The sequence below is a fragment of the Oncorhynchus gorbuscha genome, linkage group LG02 (genome assembly GCF_021184085.1).
Source record: "Oncorhynchus gorbuscha isolate QuinsamMale2020 ecotype Even-year linkage group LG02, OgorEven_v1.0, whole genome shotgun sequence".
Lineage (NCBI taxonomy): Eukaryota > Metazoa > Chordata > Actinopteri > Salmoniformes > Salmonidae > Oncorhynchus > Oncorhynchus gorbuscha.
The window spans coordinates 52,613,690-52,633,917 of NC_060174.1; the positions used below are offsets into that span (position 1 = coordinate 52,613,690).

At 42.1% G+C, this 20,228-nt stretch overlaps 1 protein-coding gene across 8 annotated transcripts in view; it reads left to right on the top strand.

Moving 5' to 3' along the window:
- The window catches only part of LOC124004083 (anoctamin-1-like), a 68,302-nt gene extending 50,559 nt beyond the window's left edge, over positions 1 to 17,743 (top strand). For all 8 annotated transcript variants that reach the window (XM_046312874.1, XM_046312889.1, XM_046312916.1 and 5 more), the window contains 5 exons: positions 3,761 to 3,913; positions 7,353 to 7,405; positions 14,842 to 15,026; positions 15,237 to 15,342; positions 16,212 to 17,743. In XM_046312874.1, the coding sequence (XP_046168830.1) occupies positions 3,761 to 3,913; positions 7,353 to 7,405; positions 14,842 to 15,026; positions 15,237 to 15,342; positions 16,212 to 16,460 (746 nt within the window). In that variant the 3' untranslated portion in view covers positions 16,461 to 17,743. The remainder of the gene's footprint in view (positions 1 to 3,760; positions 3,914 to 7,352; positions 7,406 to 14,841; positions 15,027 to 15,236; positions 15,343 to 16,211) is intronic.
- The last annotated feature ends 2,485 nt before the right edge of the window (positions 17,744 to 20,228 follow it).

A 20,228-nucleotide genomic window follows, 5' to 3' on the forward strand; every position in this document is an offset into this window, starting at 1 on the left:
CAGGTGGACTCCAATCAAGTTGTAGAAACATCTCAAGGATGATCAATGGAAACAGGATGCACCTGAGCTCAATTTCGAGTCTCATGGCAAAGGGTTTGAATACTTATGTAAATAAGGTATTTCTGGTTTTAATTTTTAATACATTTGCAAAAATGTCTAAAAACCTGGCTTCCTTTGTCATTATGGGGTATTGTGTGAAGGATTGTGTGAAGGATTGTGGAGGATAATTTTGTAAAACACATTTTCAGAACAAGGTTATAATGTAACAAAATGTGGAAAAAGTCAAGTTTTTTCAATTCTTTTCAGAACGCACTTGATGCTCATGTTCATTGAGTGAAACAAGAATATCTGGAGCAGCAAGATACAGTATTTAAAAGAAACATACTTCCTCTTCGTGTGGGAGTTAGACGAATATTGTTTTTATTCATCGCGGAAACTCATTACCGTTTTATAATTTAATTGCTCCTAAGCCAAGCACATAACTAATTGAATGAATTACTTCCTTACTCTGTACCAAACCTACACCCTGGGCCTTCTCCTCAACGACAGACAGTAGTGTTTTATGCAGATCCTCCTGTTGGCACACACCTCTTCTGTCCCGTAGTTTAGTCAACATGGCCCTGGTCCTGTGACTCTCATCTTGCTTTGCCTGTCTTCTTCTCTCTCTTTCTCAGGTGTCTCGATTGCTCCATCTTTCTATCTATCTCTCGCTCTCTCTCAACTGTATCGATACTCCATCTCTCTCTCTCTTTCAAGATCTACAGATGTAGGATTTTATTTTGATAACCCTGTAGCAGGAGAACTTTTCTGCGGTACAGGAAATGTAAAATGTGTTGTGTATTTGAGGTTTAAAAAGGCTTCTGAAGTTTGTAATTTCCATTTAGAAATTTCAGACTTGATTTTCCCTTCACAGAAAAATGTTTCAACCCTTACCGAAATGCCCATGAATTATAATCTACATAATAATGAACATTTCCTGTTGCTGCGGGATTATTTTCCTGCTGTAGCAAACTGGTTCAAATGAAGATCCTACATCTGTATCTCTCAGATTATCGTGTATTTGCAATCTAAGAGGACTGTTGAGACAGCTCTTAAGACATACATTGTTTGTTCTCTGTCTGCTCTCTGTACTCTTGAGAATGTCTTCAACAACAGGGGACCCCAGTTCCAGGGCTTTTTAACTTACGTCACTCTCAGAAGATGCAGTGACTCTCAGTTAATGCCCGGTGAGTAGGTCTATTCTCAGAGAGTTCAAGACTTAACTTCATTTTCATGGCATCGCATATATTTCACGCTCCCACATTATGGGTATTAAGGGATTGTAAAGAGGAATGTTCTTATCCAATGTTCCTAACCTGCAGGCATCGGTCTATTAGTCCAAACCTTCACCAGGCAAACCCAAGTTCCACACATTTATTATAAGAGTTGTCAAAATTTCACAAAATGCTGCACCTTGTGGTGTTCGATTTCCCCTGGCATGGCTTTTGAAGAGCACCTGCTTCTCAAACTCAACTGAGAACTGTGTGTGTGTGTGTGTGTGTGTGTGTGTGTGTGTGTGTGTGTGTGTGTGTGTGTGTGTGTGTGTGTGTGTGTGTGTGTGTGTGTGTGTGTGTGTGTGTGTGTGTGTGTGTGTGTGTGTGTGTGTGTGTGTGTGTGTGTGTGTGTGTGTGTGTGTGTGTGTGTCGAGAGAGAGAGAGAGAGGGAGAGAGAACATTTAACAGTGAAAACACTACAATGCAAAACCTGTCTGAAGTGTTTTTCAATGTACCCTTGCTGTGTGGACCAAAGAGTACTAGGGGTACTACTGAGGTTGTGGTGTGACATTACAGAGTACTAGGGGTACAGGGGTAGTACTGGGGTTATAAGAGAGTGGCATTCTGGGCTTGGTCATGCGTTGGCTCCATGTCAGTAGAGATTACAGCCTGGGTCTCTGGTCCGATCAGTATTCCTCTGGCCTGCGTCCCTGTCTACCCCCTCCCAGGTCCCTGCGTGCTCCCTCTTGCCCCCATCCCTTTTCCATCCCCTCACTGTCTCTTCTCCATGGTAACTGCCCCTCCCTCATCCCTGACTTGTCCCTGCCTCTCCCTGCCCCTCACCTTCTCCTCCCCCTCCCAATGCCAATGCCCCTTCCCTCACCATATCCTCTCCCTGCCTGCCCCCTCCCTATGTCTCCTCTCTCTGCAAGACCCATGAAGAGTCTCCCTGTTCTGTTCTCTCTGGTCTGGTCCACTCCCATAATTATCTTCAGCTGCTTCAATAAGTTAACCACTTAGGAGGACGATGTTGCTTTGAATTACCTAAAGGTCAAAGTTGTTACTACGTAACAAATGTTCTTATTTAGTTTATTTATACATTTACAAGGGTCATTCAAGTGTTTCTTGTTATCCTACATGTGATGAGGGAAGAAACCTTTAACATGAGCCTGTTTCAGTGCTAGCTGCAGTGTGATGTGAGGTTCGGAGAATCTCTTTTGATTGATTTGTTTAGTCTTGTCCAGTGATCAGGGCCTGTATTCATAGGATGTCTCTCTTACAGGGCCTTCAGAAAGTGTTCACACCTCTTGACTTATTCCACATGTCTTGTGTTACAGCCAGAATTCAACATGTATGAAATATATATTTTTTTCTCCCACCATACACACCTCTACACACAATACCCCATAATGACAAAGTAAAAAAAACAACATGTTTTTAGAAATGTTAGAAAATGTATTGAAAACCTTTGGCAGCGATTACAGCTGTGAGACGTTCTGGGATTCCAAGAGCTTTCCATCTGGATTCTACAATATTTTCACATTGTTATTTTACAAATTCTTCAAGCTCTGTCAAATTGGTTGTTGATCATGCCAATTTAAGTCAAAATTATAACTAGGCCACTCAGGAACATTCAATGTCATCGTGGTACTGTAAGCAACTCCAGTGTGTTGAGTTTTAGGTTATTGTCCTGATAAAAGGTGAATTTGTCTCTGTCTCTGTTGGAAAGCAGACTGAACCACGGTTTCCTTTAGGATTTTGCCTTTTCTTAGCTCTATTCCATTTATTTAAATTAAATAAAAACTCCCTAATCCTTGCTGATGACAAGCATACTCATAACATGATTCAGCCACCATCATACTTCAAAATATGAAGAGTGGTTGTCAGTGATGTGTTGTTTTGGATTTGCTCCAAACATAAGGCTTTGTAATTCAGGTCATAAAGTTCATTTCTTTCCCACATTTTTAGCAGTTTTACTTTATTGCCTTGATTGAAACAGGATGCATGTTTTGGAAGATTTGTATTCTATACAGGTTTCCTTCTTTTGATGCTGTCAATTAGGTTAGTATTGTGGAGTAACTAAAATGATGTTGATCCTTCCTCAGTTTTCTCCTTTCACAGCCATTAAACTCAGTAACTATTTTAAAGTCACCATTGGCCTCATGGTGAAATTGCTGAGCAGTTTCCTACATAGACTCACATGGAGTGAGTCTATGTAACGTATTATGTGGTTTATTAAGAACATATTTACTCCTCAACTTGTTTGGGCTTTCCATAACGAAGTGGTTGAATACTTAATGACTCAAGACAGCTTTCAGCTTTTCATTTTCAATCTATTTGTAAAAATGTCTAAAAACATAATAACATTATAGGTTATTGTGTGTCGGCTAGTGACACAAAATCTCAATTGAATCCATTTTAAATTCAGGCTGTAACACAACAACATGTGGAGAAAGTCAAGGAGTGTGAATACTTTATGAAGGCGATGTATATCTGTGTCCTTGCAGTAATCCAGTTTGGGTTTGTGACCTTGTTCGTGGCGTCGTTTCCGCTGGCCCCACTGTTCGCCCTGCTCAACAACATCATCGAGATACGCCTGGATGCCAAGAAGTTTGTGGCTGAGCTCAGGAGGCCGGTCGCTGCGAGGGCAAAAGACATTGGTGGGTTTACTGTTCAAACTCTCTCTGCACACAGGTTCGTTTTTTTTATTACACTCCTATATTGATTCCTTAAACATAATATTGAAGTCACTCCAATACAAGTGATTTACAAAGAAGGGGAAAAAAACACTCGTTGTCTTTGGGATTCTTCGGTCCCTTGAGTTTTTCCTTACCATGTGACCCAGGGCTTTAAAAGCGCGACCAATTTGGTGTGCGATATTTTGCTCTGCGACCTGTAGTTTGAATTTGGGATTATAATTTTTGAATAATAATGGTTGGAATTATAAAGCTTCACAGTACTGCTGTTTCACAAGCGCAGTTTCGTTAGCGTCATGCTTGCAGCATTACTACAGCGAAAACTTCTTCTTTCTAGCCCAAACAGCCCAAGCTTCTTCTTTCTAGCCCAAATGTCATTTTAAACCATGTTGGGGGCTGTTCTAAAACTATTTGCGGGAATGTTAACCATTTTGTTTTACACCTTTTTCCGTCATGTATGGTACCTCATTAACTAGCTAGCTAGCTAACAACCTGATAACTTGACCAGTATATCCAAACATTTGGGCGCACAGAAAGAAAGGAAAATGGATAGGTTCTTCAGGAGATCAATTATCATAGGAATGAATGAATGACGGATGTATAGCACATCGTCACAAACTTGACGCTCTGGAGTGTCAATGTTTTAAGTGGATGACCATATAAAACATATAAAACATAGCCTTGTGCTTTTAAGCGGTTAGAAAGCTCAGGTCAATGCAGGACAATGTTAAATAAAACAATACAAATATAATAGAAATAGATCATCATAAAAATACAAGTTATAGTATATACATATTAACAACTGTGGCAAGGATAAATGTCCATTGGGGTGGGTCCAGAGTAAATGTCCGGGGGGATTAAGTACTTTAGCTGACTAGTGGTGGCTATTCAGCAGCCTGATGGTCTGGGGGTAGAAGCTATTAGCCAGTCTTACAGTTTTTGCCATGATGCTACTCTACTGCCCATACCTGAGTGATGGAAATGGGGAGAACAGGCCATGGTTCAGGTGGTTGGGGTCCCTGATGGTCTTCTTGGGCTTCCTGATACACCTGGTGTTGTAGGTGTCCTGGAGGGCAGGCAGTGTGCTCCGAAAGGTACGTTTTGCTGAGCGTACAACCCTCTGTATCTCCTTGGGGTCCGCGGCAGTGGAGTTGCCGTACCAGGCTGTGAATCAGCCCGACAGTATGCTCCGGATGGTGCTCTGGTGCTCTGCTCTCGCCGTGGAGACAGTCAAAAATGTAAAGGTTCTCGGCATACTCATCTCCGTGTGTCAGGACCCGGTTACGAACCCGGGTCTCCGGAGTGAGAAACAGTCACTTAACCAACTGAGCCATGAATAGTCGGCAGAACCCAGAAGATGAGGCAGACACAGCAGTACTTGAGACGGTGTATTTAATGAAGTAAAAAGTGAAGTTTTCAGGAAAACATGTAACTCCACAACCTCAATCCTACAAGAACAAAGGTAATCCTCCAAGTCAAAAAAAGTAAATCCACAAGGTGGAAGGTAAAGCACAAAAAGCCTCAAAAGATACTCAAAAAACAAACAAACAAGAACAAAAAACAGAATTCCACAAGAGAGTCCACCTGGATCAACAAGAGTTCTCAGAGTACTAGGGCTGGGTGCTAACATACAAACACAGAGCAAAGAACAGAGGAAAACAAAGGGTTTAAATACAATCAGGGGAAACGAGGCACAGGTGCAAATAATAATGGGGATCAAGGGAAAACAAAAGGTCAAAAGGCACAATGGGTGCATCTAGTGACCAAAAACCGGAACAACCCTGGCCAAATCCTGACACCTGTGGAGCTGAAATGGTCAAACCACATGAACACCGTGGTGAGCACACTCCCATCCACATGAATGGAGTCGCCGTGGAGACGGTCTGAAATGGTCGAACCACATGGACACAGTGGTTAAAAGGCACGACAGCGACTTTTCAACCTCAGGAAGATGAAAAAAATGTGGCCTGCCCTGGGGGCCCCTCTGAGATTTTTTTTCAGCTTCCTGAGGTTGAAAAGTCGCTGTCGTGCCTTTTTCACCACTGTGTCCATGTGGTTTGACCATTTCAGACCGTCTCCACAGTGACTCCATTGATGTGGATGGGGGTGTGCCCAGCCTGGATCCTCCTGAAGTCCACAATCGGCTCCTTTGTCTTCCTGACGTTGAGGGAGAGGTTGTTTGCCTGGCACCACGCCGTCAGAGTGCCTACATCCTCCCTGTAGGCCGTCTCGTTATTGTTGGTATTTGGGCCTACTACTATTGTGTCATCAGCAAATTGTGCGAGGACACACAGTTGTGGGTATACAGGGTGTACAGGATGGAACTGAGGACGCACTGTTGTTGGGCCATCATGTTCATAATCAGTGTCGAGGAGGTAATATTGGCTAACTTCACCACCCAGGGGGCGGCCCATCAGGAAGTCCTGGACCCAGCTGCCGTTTGTGGTGAGCTTAGAGGCCACTATGGTATTGAAGGCCGAGCTGTAGATGATGAACAGCATCCTCACATATGCGTTCCTGTTGTCCAGGTAGATGAGGGCAGTGTGCAGTGCCAATGGCGATGGCATCGTACGTGGATCTGTCAGGGCGGTAGGGAAATTTCGTATGCTATGATCAACCTACTCATGAAACATGGGGGAAAAGGGCTTGAAACATTTCATCTACATATAATATACATATACTCACGATCAACTATGAAGTTGACATGATATAAGATTTCAGCTGCCTTAATACTGTAATAATTTTGTATTTAGTTGGCGGTAAGGGAAAATCTGACTTTGTGGTGCACTGCTCTTAATCATTGCTGTCTCTAGCCCTGTGAATGAGTTGATTTGTCCTTTTGTGATGAAGACAAAGTGGTTTTGTATCTTGCAATTGTGTTCGTTTTTAAATGTTTTTTTTATTCAATATAAATTGATGTGTGTTTGTCATAGAACGATGCGACTGTTTCCTATCGCTGCAGTAGATGCGACTGTTTCCTATCGCTGTAACTGTAACGTACCATTTCGTCACAAATTGACAGACCGTCCAATCAGCAAATTACCATTAAGGCGGGACTCCCGAACCTCTAATGGCTGTGGATATGTAACCCGATACCCCATAGTCATTCAAGGCCAAGTGTTTTGAAGTCTGGGAAGCTGGGCTTTTAGACAGAACTGCCGTGAAGCCATTTATAAGCAAATTACCTTGATATTCCTTGATAAAACAATTAAATTATTATGAAAATCCATCCAAAATGGGGCTATTCATATTTAAGATGTACCCAAAGAGAATGATTGTTGAGGAATGGAACCCAATGAATGGAACTCTGTGTGATTATAATCGCCTTAATTAACAAATATATTTGTTATAAGATACCATCAAGAGTTCTAACTCTCTTGTGATTCTGCTTCTCTGATTCTAGGTATATGGTACAACCTTCTCCGAGGTGTGGCTAAAGTGGCCGTCATCATAAACGTAAGTCATTCCTGTAATCCCAGCAAAACATAACAGTGACCAAATGATAAAAATGTCAAAGAAATCTGACTAACATATACTGTTTTGATTGTTTTGAATGTTCTGCCAAAGGTACTGTTTTTTTATTCCATCTTATCCATTCCACAACCCCCTCAACAATAACAAGTCTGCACTTAAAACTAGAACATATTTCATTGAAGCTCAGCCCTGGTCCACACAACATTTACTGGGAATTTACCCCCACTTTTGAGGGGTTACTTGTAAAAGCTTATGATACGGCTTTTAAATGCCTGCCCCTCTGTGCAGAGAAGACCATACTTGGTCAGAAAGAGAGCTAGCTTGGTTATAAATCCGACACCGGGCTCACACTTCACTTCCAAAGGGATCACAATCGTCATGGCAATGGTGAGTTGAGATCCTGATCTGGGTTATTTATGACATTCAATCGAGATGGAAGGGAGGGAGGGATTTCATCACCTCCATTCTCTTATTGATAAGGTTTTCAACAGTACAGGATGTCAATGTGTTTTTACTTTAAGGCCTTGGATTCACTGTAGGTTTATGTGCTGACAAATCGCGGAACCCAGAACCAAATATCGCGTGGGTACTGGCCAGCTTCACAGGTTAGGGTTAGGGCTAACATTTCTGTTAACAGTCAGTCACCCTATGTGCTGGCAGGCAGAGAGTTGCAGATGAAACAGCAAGATGGCACTGATATATATGGCAGCTCTGCTTCTAGCGCCTAAGCAACTTTGCAGTATTTGTTTTTTTTGTGTGTTATTTTTTACAGTATTAGCCCAGAACTTTTTTTGTGTTATTACATACAGATAACTTTTGGATATCAGAGCGGCGGTAACTCACCAGCACTACGACCAGGAATGGAACTTTCCCGAATTGGATCCTTTGTTTGCACCCCCCAGGGCAACTGAACTTATCCCAGAGGCTGCTCCATGATGCTGCCGGCGGAGAATAGGTATTCGGAATGAACTTCTAGTCCGACTCAGGAGGCGGGTAAACCATCCACCACTTCCGAGTATTTTACTTGTTAATGTTCACTATCTGGAGAATAAAGTACATGAGCTCAGGGTGAGGATATTTTTCCAGAGAGACATCAAGGACTGTAGCATACTCTGTTTCACAGAATTATAGCTCTCTCTATACTGTCCCCGTCCATTCAGCCAGCTGGGTTCTCAGTACATTCCACAGACTTGAATAAAGGCTCCCGCTTCTGGTGCCTCCAACTCAATCAGAAAGTTTGCAGATGACACAACAGTAGTAGTTGTGATTACTAACAATGACGAGACATCCTACTGAGAGGAGGCGAGGGCCCTGGCGGAGTCGATTATGGACTTCAGGAAAAAGCAGAAGGCGCACGCCCTTGTCCACATTGACGGAACCGCAATGAAGGTGGAAGGCTTCAAGTTTCTCGGTATACACATCACTGACTATCTGAAATGCTCCACCCATACAGACAGTGTGGTGAAGAAGGCGCAACAGTGCGTCTTCAACCTCAGGAGACTGAAGAAATTCCATTTGGCCCCGAAGACCCGCCTGGTACGGCAACTGCACCACCCGCAACAGCAGGGCTCTCCAGTGGATGGTGCAGTCTGCCCAACGCATCACCGGGGCACACTGTCTGCCATCCAGGACACCTACAGCACCCAACGTCACAGGAGACCAAAAAGATAATCAAGAACATCAATCACCCGAGCCAGGGCCTGTTCACCCCGCTATCATCCAGAAGGCGAGGTCAGTACAGGTGCAACAAAACTGGGACCGAGAGACTGAAAAACAACTTCTAAAAATAAACGTCCTCTCACTGTCAACTTTGTTTATTTTCAGCAAACTTAATATGTGTAAATATTTGTAAGAACTTAACAAGATTCAACAACTGAGACATAAACTGAACAAGATCCACAGACATGTGACTAACATAAATGGAATAATGTGTCCCTGAACAAAGGGGGGGTCAAAATCAAAAGTAATAGTCAGTATCTGGTGTGGCTACCAGCTGCATTAAGTATTGCAGTGCATCTCCTCCTCATGGACTGCACCAGATTTTCCAGTTCTTGCTGTGAGCTGTTACCCCACTCTTCCACCGAGGCACCTGAAAATTCCCGGACATTTCTGGGGGGAATGGCCCTAGCCCTCACCCTCCGATCCAACAGGTCCCAGACGTGCTCAATGGGATTGAGATCAGGGTCTACGCTGGCCATAGAAGAACACTGACATTCCTGTTGTCGTGTCTTTGGCTATGCCGGATTAATTGCTATGACATGCTATTCTATAAAATACTTTCTCCGTAATTAATATCACCTGATTGAGCTAATCAGGTAAATGTAATTAACTAGAGAGTTGGGCACCACAAAATAATATTTATAGAGCTGTTATCTTCCGAATAAACTCTTAAAGATTTAGCAATATTTTACATCAATAGCAGTCAACATTAATCGTCATCTTACTTCAGTCTCATATTCTGAAAGTTGTAAATTCTTGGTTATCTGCAAGAATCCTGGCTAACAAGTTGAATCAGCAATACAAAATTGGGTTTAATTATTTATTTACTAAATACCTAACTAATCACACATAATAACATATACAAATAATTAATTATACCGGGATAATTCTTTACTTCACAGGAAACGTCCCTAGCGGGCGGAACAGATATGACAGCTTGTTACACAAAGGAAAAGGGGCGGGGTTTGAGTGAAAGAGCGGGAGACTGGGGGAACAAAGGGAAGAAGCTGTGCTATCGTAAATACAGTATCTTATGCATTCTAAATTACCGCCCATTTGGAAAAGGAAAATGCAATAAATATATATTCTGAGCTGCGCTTCAGTAGGTTGGTGGTAGATGGGAGACCGTGTTGTCAAACCGAGTCCTTTGTCCTTTGAAGAATGTCTCTGGTGGTCACTTGAATAAGTTGTAGTAACGTCGTGGTGTGGTAGAACGCCATTGTGTGGTAGATGGGATACTCTGTCTGTTCCTTCCTAACTTGCATTTGCAGCTGCGGTCACTAACTCAAAGGCTAGGAGGTATCACTTCTCTCGTGAATAAGAGTTCAAAGTCCATACTATTCGCAACCAAAGCTCATGCTGATGTTGGCTTGTAGTTCTATCTGAACCATTCTGACATGGGATCGTCATCCTCACATCCGCGGAACAGAAAGTTATGTTGTAGTCAAGAGCTTATATAGGAAGGAAGAGTAGGGTGTGTTTGAAAAGTTTTATAGCCTTTGTCCCTTCACAGGGGAGGACCACTGATTGAGCAGCCCTATCTTATGAAAATCCAAATCTCACATTTTAGAAACTAAAATCACATTTCATCCCATCACAAATAATTTCAAATTCAAACATTTAAATTGAACAACAATTCCATGTGAATCTGGTAACTCTGATGTATAGACTTTCCACTGTGGAGTTTGTCATCTTATCATTGATGAGAATGACTCCGATGACAACCGCACTGACATCATATTCATTAAGTACCACTGCATATGTTCTATTGGTCATATTACCAGAATATAGTTCATTTCCCCCCACATTCTGACGTTCCCAGAATCTCTATGTTAACCAAGGGGTTTTGCAAATGTAACCTTAGTAGGGTAGAGAGAGGAAAAAGGGGGGGAAGAGGTATTTATGACTGTCATAAACCAACCCCCAGGCCAACGTCATGACACTGTTTTGCTGGAAATCATGCACAGAACGAGCAATATGGCTGGTGGCATTGTCATGCTGGAGGTTCATGTCAGGATGAGCCTGCAGGAAGGGTACCACATGAGGGAGTAAGATGTCTTCCCTGTAACGCACAGCGTTGAGATTGCCTGCAATGACAACAAGCTCAGTCCGATGATGCTGTGACACACCGCCCCAGACCATTATGGACCCTCCACTTCCAAATCGATACTGCTCCAGAGTACAGGCCACATTGTAACGCTCATTCCTTCGATGATAAACGTGAATCCGACCATCACCCCTTGTCAGACAAAACTGCGGCTCATCAGTGAAGAGCACTTTTTGCCACTCCTGTCTGGTCCAGCGACAATGGGTTTGTGCCCAAAGGCGATGTTGTTGCCGGTGATGTCTGGTGAGGACCTGCCTTACAACAGGTCTACAAGCCCTCAGTCCAGCTCTCTCAGCCTATTGCGAACAGTCTGAGCACTGATGGAGGGATTGTGCGTTCCTGGTGTAACTCGGGCAGTTGTTGTTGCCATCCTGTACCTGTCCCACAGGTGTGATGTTCCGATCCTGTGCATGTGTTGTTACATGTGCTGCCATCCTGTCTCCCTGTAACGTCTCACAGTACGGACATTGCAATTTATTGCCCTGGCCACATCTGCAGTCCTCATGCCTCCTTGCAGCATGCCTAATGTACGTTCACGCAGATGAGCCGGGACCCTGGGCATCTTTCTTTTGGTGTTTTTGAGTCAGTAGAAAGGTCTATTTAGTGTCCTAAGTTTTGATAACTGTGACCTTAATTGCCTACCATCTGAAAGCTGTTAGTGTCTTAACGACCGTTTCACATGTGAATATTCATTAATTGTTTATGGTTCATTGAACAGCATGGGAAACAGTGTTTAAACCCTTTACAATGAAGATCTGTGAAGTTATTTAGATTTTTACGAATTATCTTTGAAAGACAGGGTCCTGAAAAAGGGACGTTTATTTTTTTGCTGAGTTTCTCTCAAGGCCATCAGAATGTTAAATAATAATCACTAGGTTACTCTACCCTGCACCTTAGAGGCTGCTTGTAACGGTTCTCTTGGGGTGAAGTAGAGGTGGACCAAAACGCAGCATGATTATATTGATTCATGTTTAATAAACAAAGATAAACACGAACACTACAAAGCAATAAACGTGGAAAACCAAAAACAGCCGTGTCTGGTGCAAAACACAGAGACAGCAACAATCACCCACAAACACAGTGAAACCCAGGCTACCTAAATATGGTTCCCAATCAGAGACAATGACTAACACCTGCCTTTGATTGAGAACCATACGTAGAAATAGACAAACAAGACATCCAACATAGAATGCCCACTCAGATCACACCCTGACCAACCAAAACATAGAAACATACAAGGAAAATATGGTCAGGGTGTGACACTGCTGCCTAATATACATAGACAGGGAATCACTGGTCACTTTAATAATGGAACACTAGTCACTGTAATAGTGTTTTCATACTGCTTTACTGATTTCATATGTATATCCTGTATTATGGTATTCTAGTCTACTGTATTTTAGTCAATGCCACGCCGACTCCTAATATTTATATATTTCTTAATTCCATTCATATACTTTTAGATTTGTGTGTATTGTTGTGAATTCTGCACTGTTGGTGCTAGGAACACAAGCATTTCGCTACACCCACAATAACATCTGCTAAATATGTGTATGTGACCAATAAAATGTGATTTGATTTTTGTAGATGGTATAAAGCACACTGAAGACAGCGCTCCTTTTGCTGAAGTTGACCCCTATATTCAACCAATATAGCATTACTAGTGCCCAACCGATAAAGCCGTTGGCCGATATTATCTGCCGATATTTGCCTATAACAGAAACATTTGTGTCAGTCTTTACTCCACAGATAACGCGCAAATATTATATACAGTACAAGTGAAACGTTTGGACACACCTACTCATTCAAAGGTTTTTCTTTACTCTTGCTATGTTCTACTTTGCAGAATAATAGTGAAGACATCATAACTATGAAAAAACACACATGGAATCATTTTGTAACCAAAGAAAGTGTGAAATAAATCCAAATATATTTTTGATTTTAGATTTTTCAAAGTCGCCACCCTTTGCGTTGATGACAGCTTTGCACACTCTTGGCATTCTCTCGACCGGCTTCACCTTGTCACGGATCCCTCTGGAACTTTCATTACGCACACCTGGCCCCTATTGATTAGTAATTGTATAAGTGTGCCCTTTGTAACAATAATCGACAGGACAATGATGAACAATGTCTGTTGGTTCGTGTGAGTACCTGTGATATGTTGTTGTTGGCTTTCGTGCCACGTTCTCGTCCCGTTTGAAAATCATTGTGCGATTGTGTATTTACTCGAGGTACTCCTCGCTCTTTTGTTTTGGTTTCTACCCTGTGTTTTGTATACGTGTTTGTTTGGTCTTCGCCCCCATGCCTTTACACGGCACACTTTAATTTGGGAAATAAAACCCCCTATTATGCATTCCTACGCCTGTCTCCCGACCCATTTATACCAACGTGACACACCTAGAATGCTTTTCCAACAGTTTGGAAGTAGTTCCCACATATGCTGAGCACCTGTTGGCTGCTTTTCCTTCACTCTGCGGTCCAACTCATCCCAAACCATCGGGTTTGGGATCGGGTGATTGTGGAGGCCAGGTCTACATCACTCTCCTTCTTGGTCAAAGAACCACACATGTGGAGGTCATCCGTTCACCTACTCTGCGTCACCTACTTTGTCTGTCCAGAACTCGTGTTTCTTGGCACAAGCAAGTACTTTCTTCTTATTGTTGTCCTTTAGTAGTGGTTTCTTTGCAGAAATTCGACCATGAAGGTCTGATTCATGCAGTCTCCTCTGAAAAGTTGATGTTGAGATGTGAATTTATTTGGGATGCAATTTCTTAACTCTAATGAACTTATCCTTTGCAGCAGAGGTAACTCTGGGTCTTCCTTTCCTGTGGCGGTCCTCATGAGAGCCAGTTTCATCATAGCGCTGGATGGTTTTTGCGACTGCACTTGAAGAATCTTTCAAAGTTCTTGAAGTTTTCCGGATTGACTGACCTGTCCTAAAGTTATGATGGACTGTCATTTCTCTTTGCTTATTTGAGCTGTTCTTGCTATAATATGGACTTGGTATTTTACCAAATAGGTCTATCTTCTGCATACCACCCCTACCTTGTCACAACACAACTGATTGGCTCAAAGGGTGGCTACTTTGAAGAATCTCAAATATAAAATATATTTGGATTTGTTTAACACTTTTTTTGGTTACGACATGATTCCATATGTGTTATTTCATAGTTTTGATGTCTTCACTACTTTTCTACAACATAGAAAATAGTCCAAATAAAGAAATACACCTGAGTAGGTGTGTCTAAACTTTTGACTGGTACCGTACATAGAATAAACAAATACGTCTGCTCATTTGCGGTAATATTTTGGTTATGTTCAATGGTTTCCTGAAGAAGAAACCATTGGCTCTACCAGCAGCTCATTGAACATCATTCAGCCTTCAGTCACAATGTGAGAGAGAGTAGACATGGTGGTTTGACGGTGAGTAGCTTGCCACAGCCAGCATATATGAATTTTAAAAAATGACAATGTTCAAATGTGAAGAAGCGACGTGTGACATACGCCTAGTTTCTTGAGACGGGTCACGTTTGTTATATTCTTACATGTCTTCAGGTGCTTTCTCATTGAATCACTGTCGGTCTCTCGCCAGGCGTTTGTGATCTCCTTCACGTCAGACTTCATCCCGAGGCTAGTCTACCAGTACATGTACAGCCCAGATGGCTCCATGCACGGCTTTGTCAACCACACCATGTCCTATTTTAACGTCTCAGACTTCCAGGATGGTAAAGAACCTATGGATCCTCATCATCTGGGTTACCAGGTGGAGATGTGTAGGTGAGAGAACGCACAGCACTGGGTCGACAACTTAGATTTTTGTCATTACAGTGTAATGACCATGTAATGTCTTCATTTTCTGTACCGTAAAATAAAGTGTTACCAGTTTTTGTCATGCGTAACAAATAAAAGGTTGTTGCGGTGTCGTCTGTTCCACAGACTTCTGCTATCTGCTTTAAGTCTTTGTGATCAGTTGACTCTTGACTCTAGGTATAAGGACTACAGGGAGCCTCCATGGTCCAACACGCCCTATGTGGTCTCTAAAGAGTTCTGGGCGGTCCTGGCCGCCCGACTGGCCTTCGTCATAGTCTTTCAGGTGAGTGTAACACACTTGTCTGCAAGCACTTCTGTATGCCTCCCCACCGGAGACTGGAGCTCGATCCCTGTTTCCACCCTCCCTTCCTACTGCGTCTCAACTCTTCACCTTACTCCATCTGAACTGTCTAAATATAACATGAAAAAAGAAAGAATGCAGTTGATGGAAGTGTACACTTAGTGCCAGATTTGACAGCTACAGTGTATGTATATGAGGTATTCAAAGGCACACTCATTTTGCTTTGTGAGATTAGTATACAGCAGTGATCATCAACTAGACTCAGCCGCAGGTCGATTTTATTTTCTTGAGTGGATGGTTGGGGGGCCGGAACATAATTACAAATCATTTGTAGACTGTAAATTGACGGCAGGATAGCCTAACAGACATAATATTAGACTTAAACATCATTTCCCATCTTGCTTACATTTGTATATGATCGCATGTGTTTCTCTATTATGCGGAATACCTGAGAACAGATTTTCCCGAATTAAAATCACTTGGAGATGATTTCCTGGTGTTTTTACAGTCTTTTATTTATTTACAGTCTTTCTTTTTGAACAAGTTTTTGCTCAAAAACATGGGGGGACAAATAAAACCACACCCACAGGCCACCAGTTGGGGAACCCTGGTATACTTCCTGTTTCCTGCTGGTTGACCAATGACATGCTGTCTCTCCACTTCCTGTAGAGTGTGGTGATGCTGATGAGTGACTTAGTGGACTGACCAAATATGGATGTTCTATATTGATGTCATTAGTGCGTCAATAGAAAATATGTTAGCTAACACATTTACAATTATATGGGAAAAGAAAGTGAATATTCTTTAGGCAAAAGATATTTGAAAAGTTTACCTCTCTTCCCTCCCTGCAGAACGTTGTGATGCTGATGAGTGACATCGTGGACTGGTTGATCCCAGACATCCCTAAAGACATCAGCCTTCAGATCCACAAGGAGAAGATCCTGATGGTGGAGCTGTTCATGAAGGAGGAGCAGGGCAAGATGCAGTTCATAGACAGCATGACTCCTTGTGACGGCAAGGGGCGCAACAACCACGCCCCTATAGCCCGCTCGCGCTCCATCCCACACACACACAGTCACACGCACGCCAACAACTTCTAGCAGCTCCTATAAGGTGTAGCCTTGCTAGCTAAGCCAAGGGTTGCTACTCTCTGTGTCTTTATCCATGTCCAGACATTCCGTAGAAAGGGAGAAGTGTTCCCTTCAAGATGTTGTCGGAGGCCGAACTACGACAAACAGAAACAGTCCCCGTGCACAATGCCTTCCTGTCAAACCATTCAGTGAATTAACTAACTAGCTAACTGCCAATCAGTTAACGAAGTGCCAGCCAGTGGGGTCATGGTTTTGAGGGATGATCTTAAATGTGGCGGACCATACCATATTCAGAGCAGCCAGAGAAGAGAGAAAATGTGTGTTTAAAATGTTCCTTACGTGCTTTACGTTACAGCATATCTGGCATCCGAGGTATTTCGATGTTTGCCTCTTTATAAACAGGATGTAGATTATACGTAATCCTTTTACTCTTACGACTCAACCATATCCATGGTGCAACCGTGCGAATAACCACTCTCATAAACGCTAAACTTTGTATTCAATCGCTACACAACACTAATGAACAATTATTTTCTTTACCTAGATTTTTTTTTAATTTGTATTTTTAACTATAAAAAAAACTAACTTGGATATCTTGAAATGTATGTGTGTGGAGCAAAGGATATCATCTTAAATGGGTGACAGGTTTTTGTATGTCTTTGATTCAAAGATCTCAAATGTTTTTAGCTACCAAGCACACAGTTGAGCATGGTTGATACATCACCTGGTTGTGGGCTCCCATGCTATCATATAGCAAAAGCTGTTAGTAGATTATTTTATTGCGTTACAGTACACAAGTAAAATAGCACTGTATGATGACTAGGATGCTGCTAAACATAGTAAAATACTTTGAATCACTTTAGTTCAGAATATATACGATTTAGCAGTGTTGTAAGAATTATACCCCTGTTGTAACATGTACAGTTCAGGCAAATCTTTCTCTGTCACAAGACATACATTATACTATGTGACTTCTACGCTTCAAAGCCAATCAGGATATTCTTTTACATGTGGAGCAATAATAATGAAACCTTTCAGTTGTACTTAAAATTGTATATTGTTTACACTTACTTCTGTCTACTGGATATACTAAGAAACATAATATTTCTCATTCTTTACTTGCCTTTCTTCAGAGGACAAGGACACTTTGACCCTTTTATATGTCAAACTAATGTCTTCATACAAAATGAGAGTAATTTCATAGCAGCCTATTTTACTGTATTGATATTGACTACGTTGTAAATCATTTTGATGTGATGTTGAATAAATAATGCATTAGATTGAATGTACAACAATGTGGTATGGCTATTGAGTGCTGTCATGTTCTTAGGCTTGGAAGAGAAATGTATTCCAAAAAGGATTGTGGCCTTTGCAGTAACTTGCAATTTAAAAATAGAGTATCGGTATCAAATGCAATAGAATCTCTTTGAACCTAGTTTGTTTTAAACCGTTTTCTTTTTATTCGACATTCAACGTTCAAATACACAACACAGCCAAAAGTATGTGGACACCTGCTCATCGAACATCTCATTCCAAAGTCAAGGGTATTAATATGGGTTTGGTCCTCCCTTTGCTGCTATAACAGCTTCCGCTATTCTGGGAAGGCATTCCACTAGATGCTGGAATATTGCTGCAGGGACTTACTTCTATTCCGCCACAAGAGATTAGTCAAATCGGGCACTGATGTTGGGTGATTAGGCCTGGCTCGCAGTCAGCATACCCATTCATCCCAAAAGTGTTCGATAAGAGCGTCTGCTAAATGACTTAAATGTAAAATGTAAATGTTGAGGTCAGGGCTCTGTGCAGACTAGTCAAATTCTTCCACACTGATCTCGACAAACCATTTCTGTATGGACCTCGCTTTGTGCACGGGGGCATTGTCATTCTGAAACAGGAAAGGGCCTTCCTCAAACTGTTGCCACAAAGTTGGAAGCAAAGAATTGTCTAGAATGTCATTGTATGTTGAAGTGTTAAGATTTCCCTTCACCGGAATTAAGGGGCCTGGCCCGAACCATGAAAAACAGCCCAGACCATTATTCCTCCTTCACCACATTCTACAGTTGGCACTATGCATTAGCATTCTCCTGGCATCCGCCAAACCCAGATTCATCCGTCCGACTGCCAGATGGTGATGCGTGATTCGTCACTCCAAAGAACTTTGAGCTTTTCCACTGCTCCAGAGTCCATTGGCGGCAAGCTTTACACCACTCCAGCCGAGGCTTGGCATTGTGCATGGTGCTTAGGCTTGTGTTCGGCCATGGAAACCCATTTCATGAAGCGATGAACAGTTATTGTGCTAACGTTGCTTCCAGAGGCAGTTTGGAGAGTTGCTCCTAGACGTTTCCACTTCACAATAACAGCCCTAACAGTTGATCGGGGCATTTCTAGGAGGACAGAAATTTGATGAACTGACTTGCTGGAAAGGTGGCATCCTATGATGGTGTCCTGTTGAAAGTGACTGAGCTCATCAGTACAGGCCATTCTGCTGCCAATGTTTGTCTATGGAGATTGCATGGCAGTGTGCACGATGTTATACACCTGTCAGCAACGGGTATGGCTGAAATAGCCGAATCCACTCATTTGAAGGGGCATCCACATACTTTTGGCCATAGCGTGTACCTGCTATATATAGTAACATTTGTAAATGTAAGAGTGCCGTACATCATTTGATAACATAATCAAAACGGTGTTTACCAAATCCTATTGTAACTTACTATCCTACCAAGCCAAGCCAGTCAAGGATCCTAGACACTTTGCAGTGTTCTGGAACCGGTATTATTTGAGATAGGCCAGGCCTGACCCAGGACAGGACAGATAGTTTTAATGGAGCTTTCAGGAGATGGAACTCAGAGGAAGCACTTCTTGATGTAAATAAAGGGAAATGTTCCATTTCAGCTTACAACGGAACTTCCTCTCCTTGGCTTGATAGCACTCATGACATTTTTTTAAGACGAGACAAAATAAGCTACTTTTACAGGAAATCGTACCCAAAGATCAGAAACGGACTGTGACGATATATATATTTTCAGACTTTAGACTAAACTTACTTTTTGGAGGAAAATACAAAATATTTTCTGAAATAAAGCAAACTGATAGAATTCTGGATCTTCCCAGAAGTTGTTTTTTTCAATCACTAATTAGGTTTCCATCCAATTGGCTTCAGATTTTCCTGTGGATTTTCTAAAATCCGAAAAAATAAAATATGCAAATGTTCCATCAAATTGACTTGTTGCGTGATGAGATAGGCTAGTGGACCGAATAAAGAGTATGATAACTTACACCCAACAAAAATATAAACGCAACGTGAAATATTGGTACCATGAGCTTAAATTAAAGATCCACAGAAATGTTCCATACTCACAAAAAGCTTATTTCTCTAAAATGTTTTGCACAAATGTCTTTTAGTGTGCATTTCTGCTGTGTCAAGATAATCCATCCGCCTGAAAGCTGTGGCCTATCAAGAAGGTGATTAAACAGCATAATCATTACACAGGTGCACCTTGTGCTGGGGACAATAAAAGGCCGCTCTAAACTGTGCAGTTTTGTCACACAACACAGGGAGCACGCAAATAGTATGCTGACTGCAGGAATGTCCAACAGAGCAGTTGACAGAACATTGATTGTTAATTTCTCTACCATAAGCTGCCTCCAACATCGTTTTAGAGAATTTGGCAGTACGTTCAACCGGCCTTACAACCGCAGACCACATGTATAGCGTTGTGTGGGCGAGAGGTTTGCTGATGTCAACATTGTGAACAGAGTGCCCCATGGTGGAGG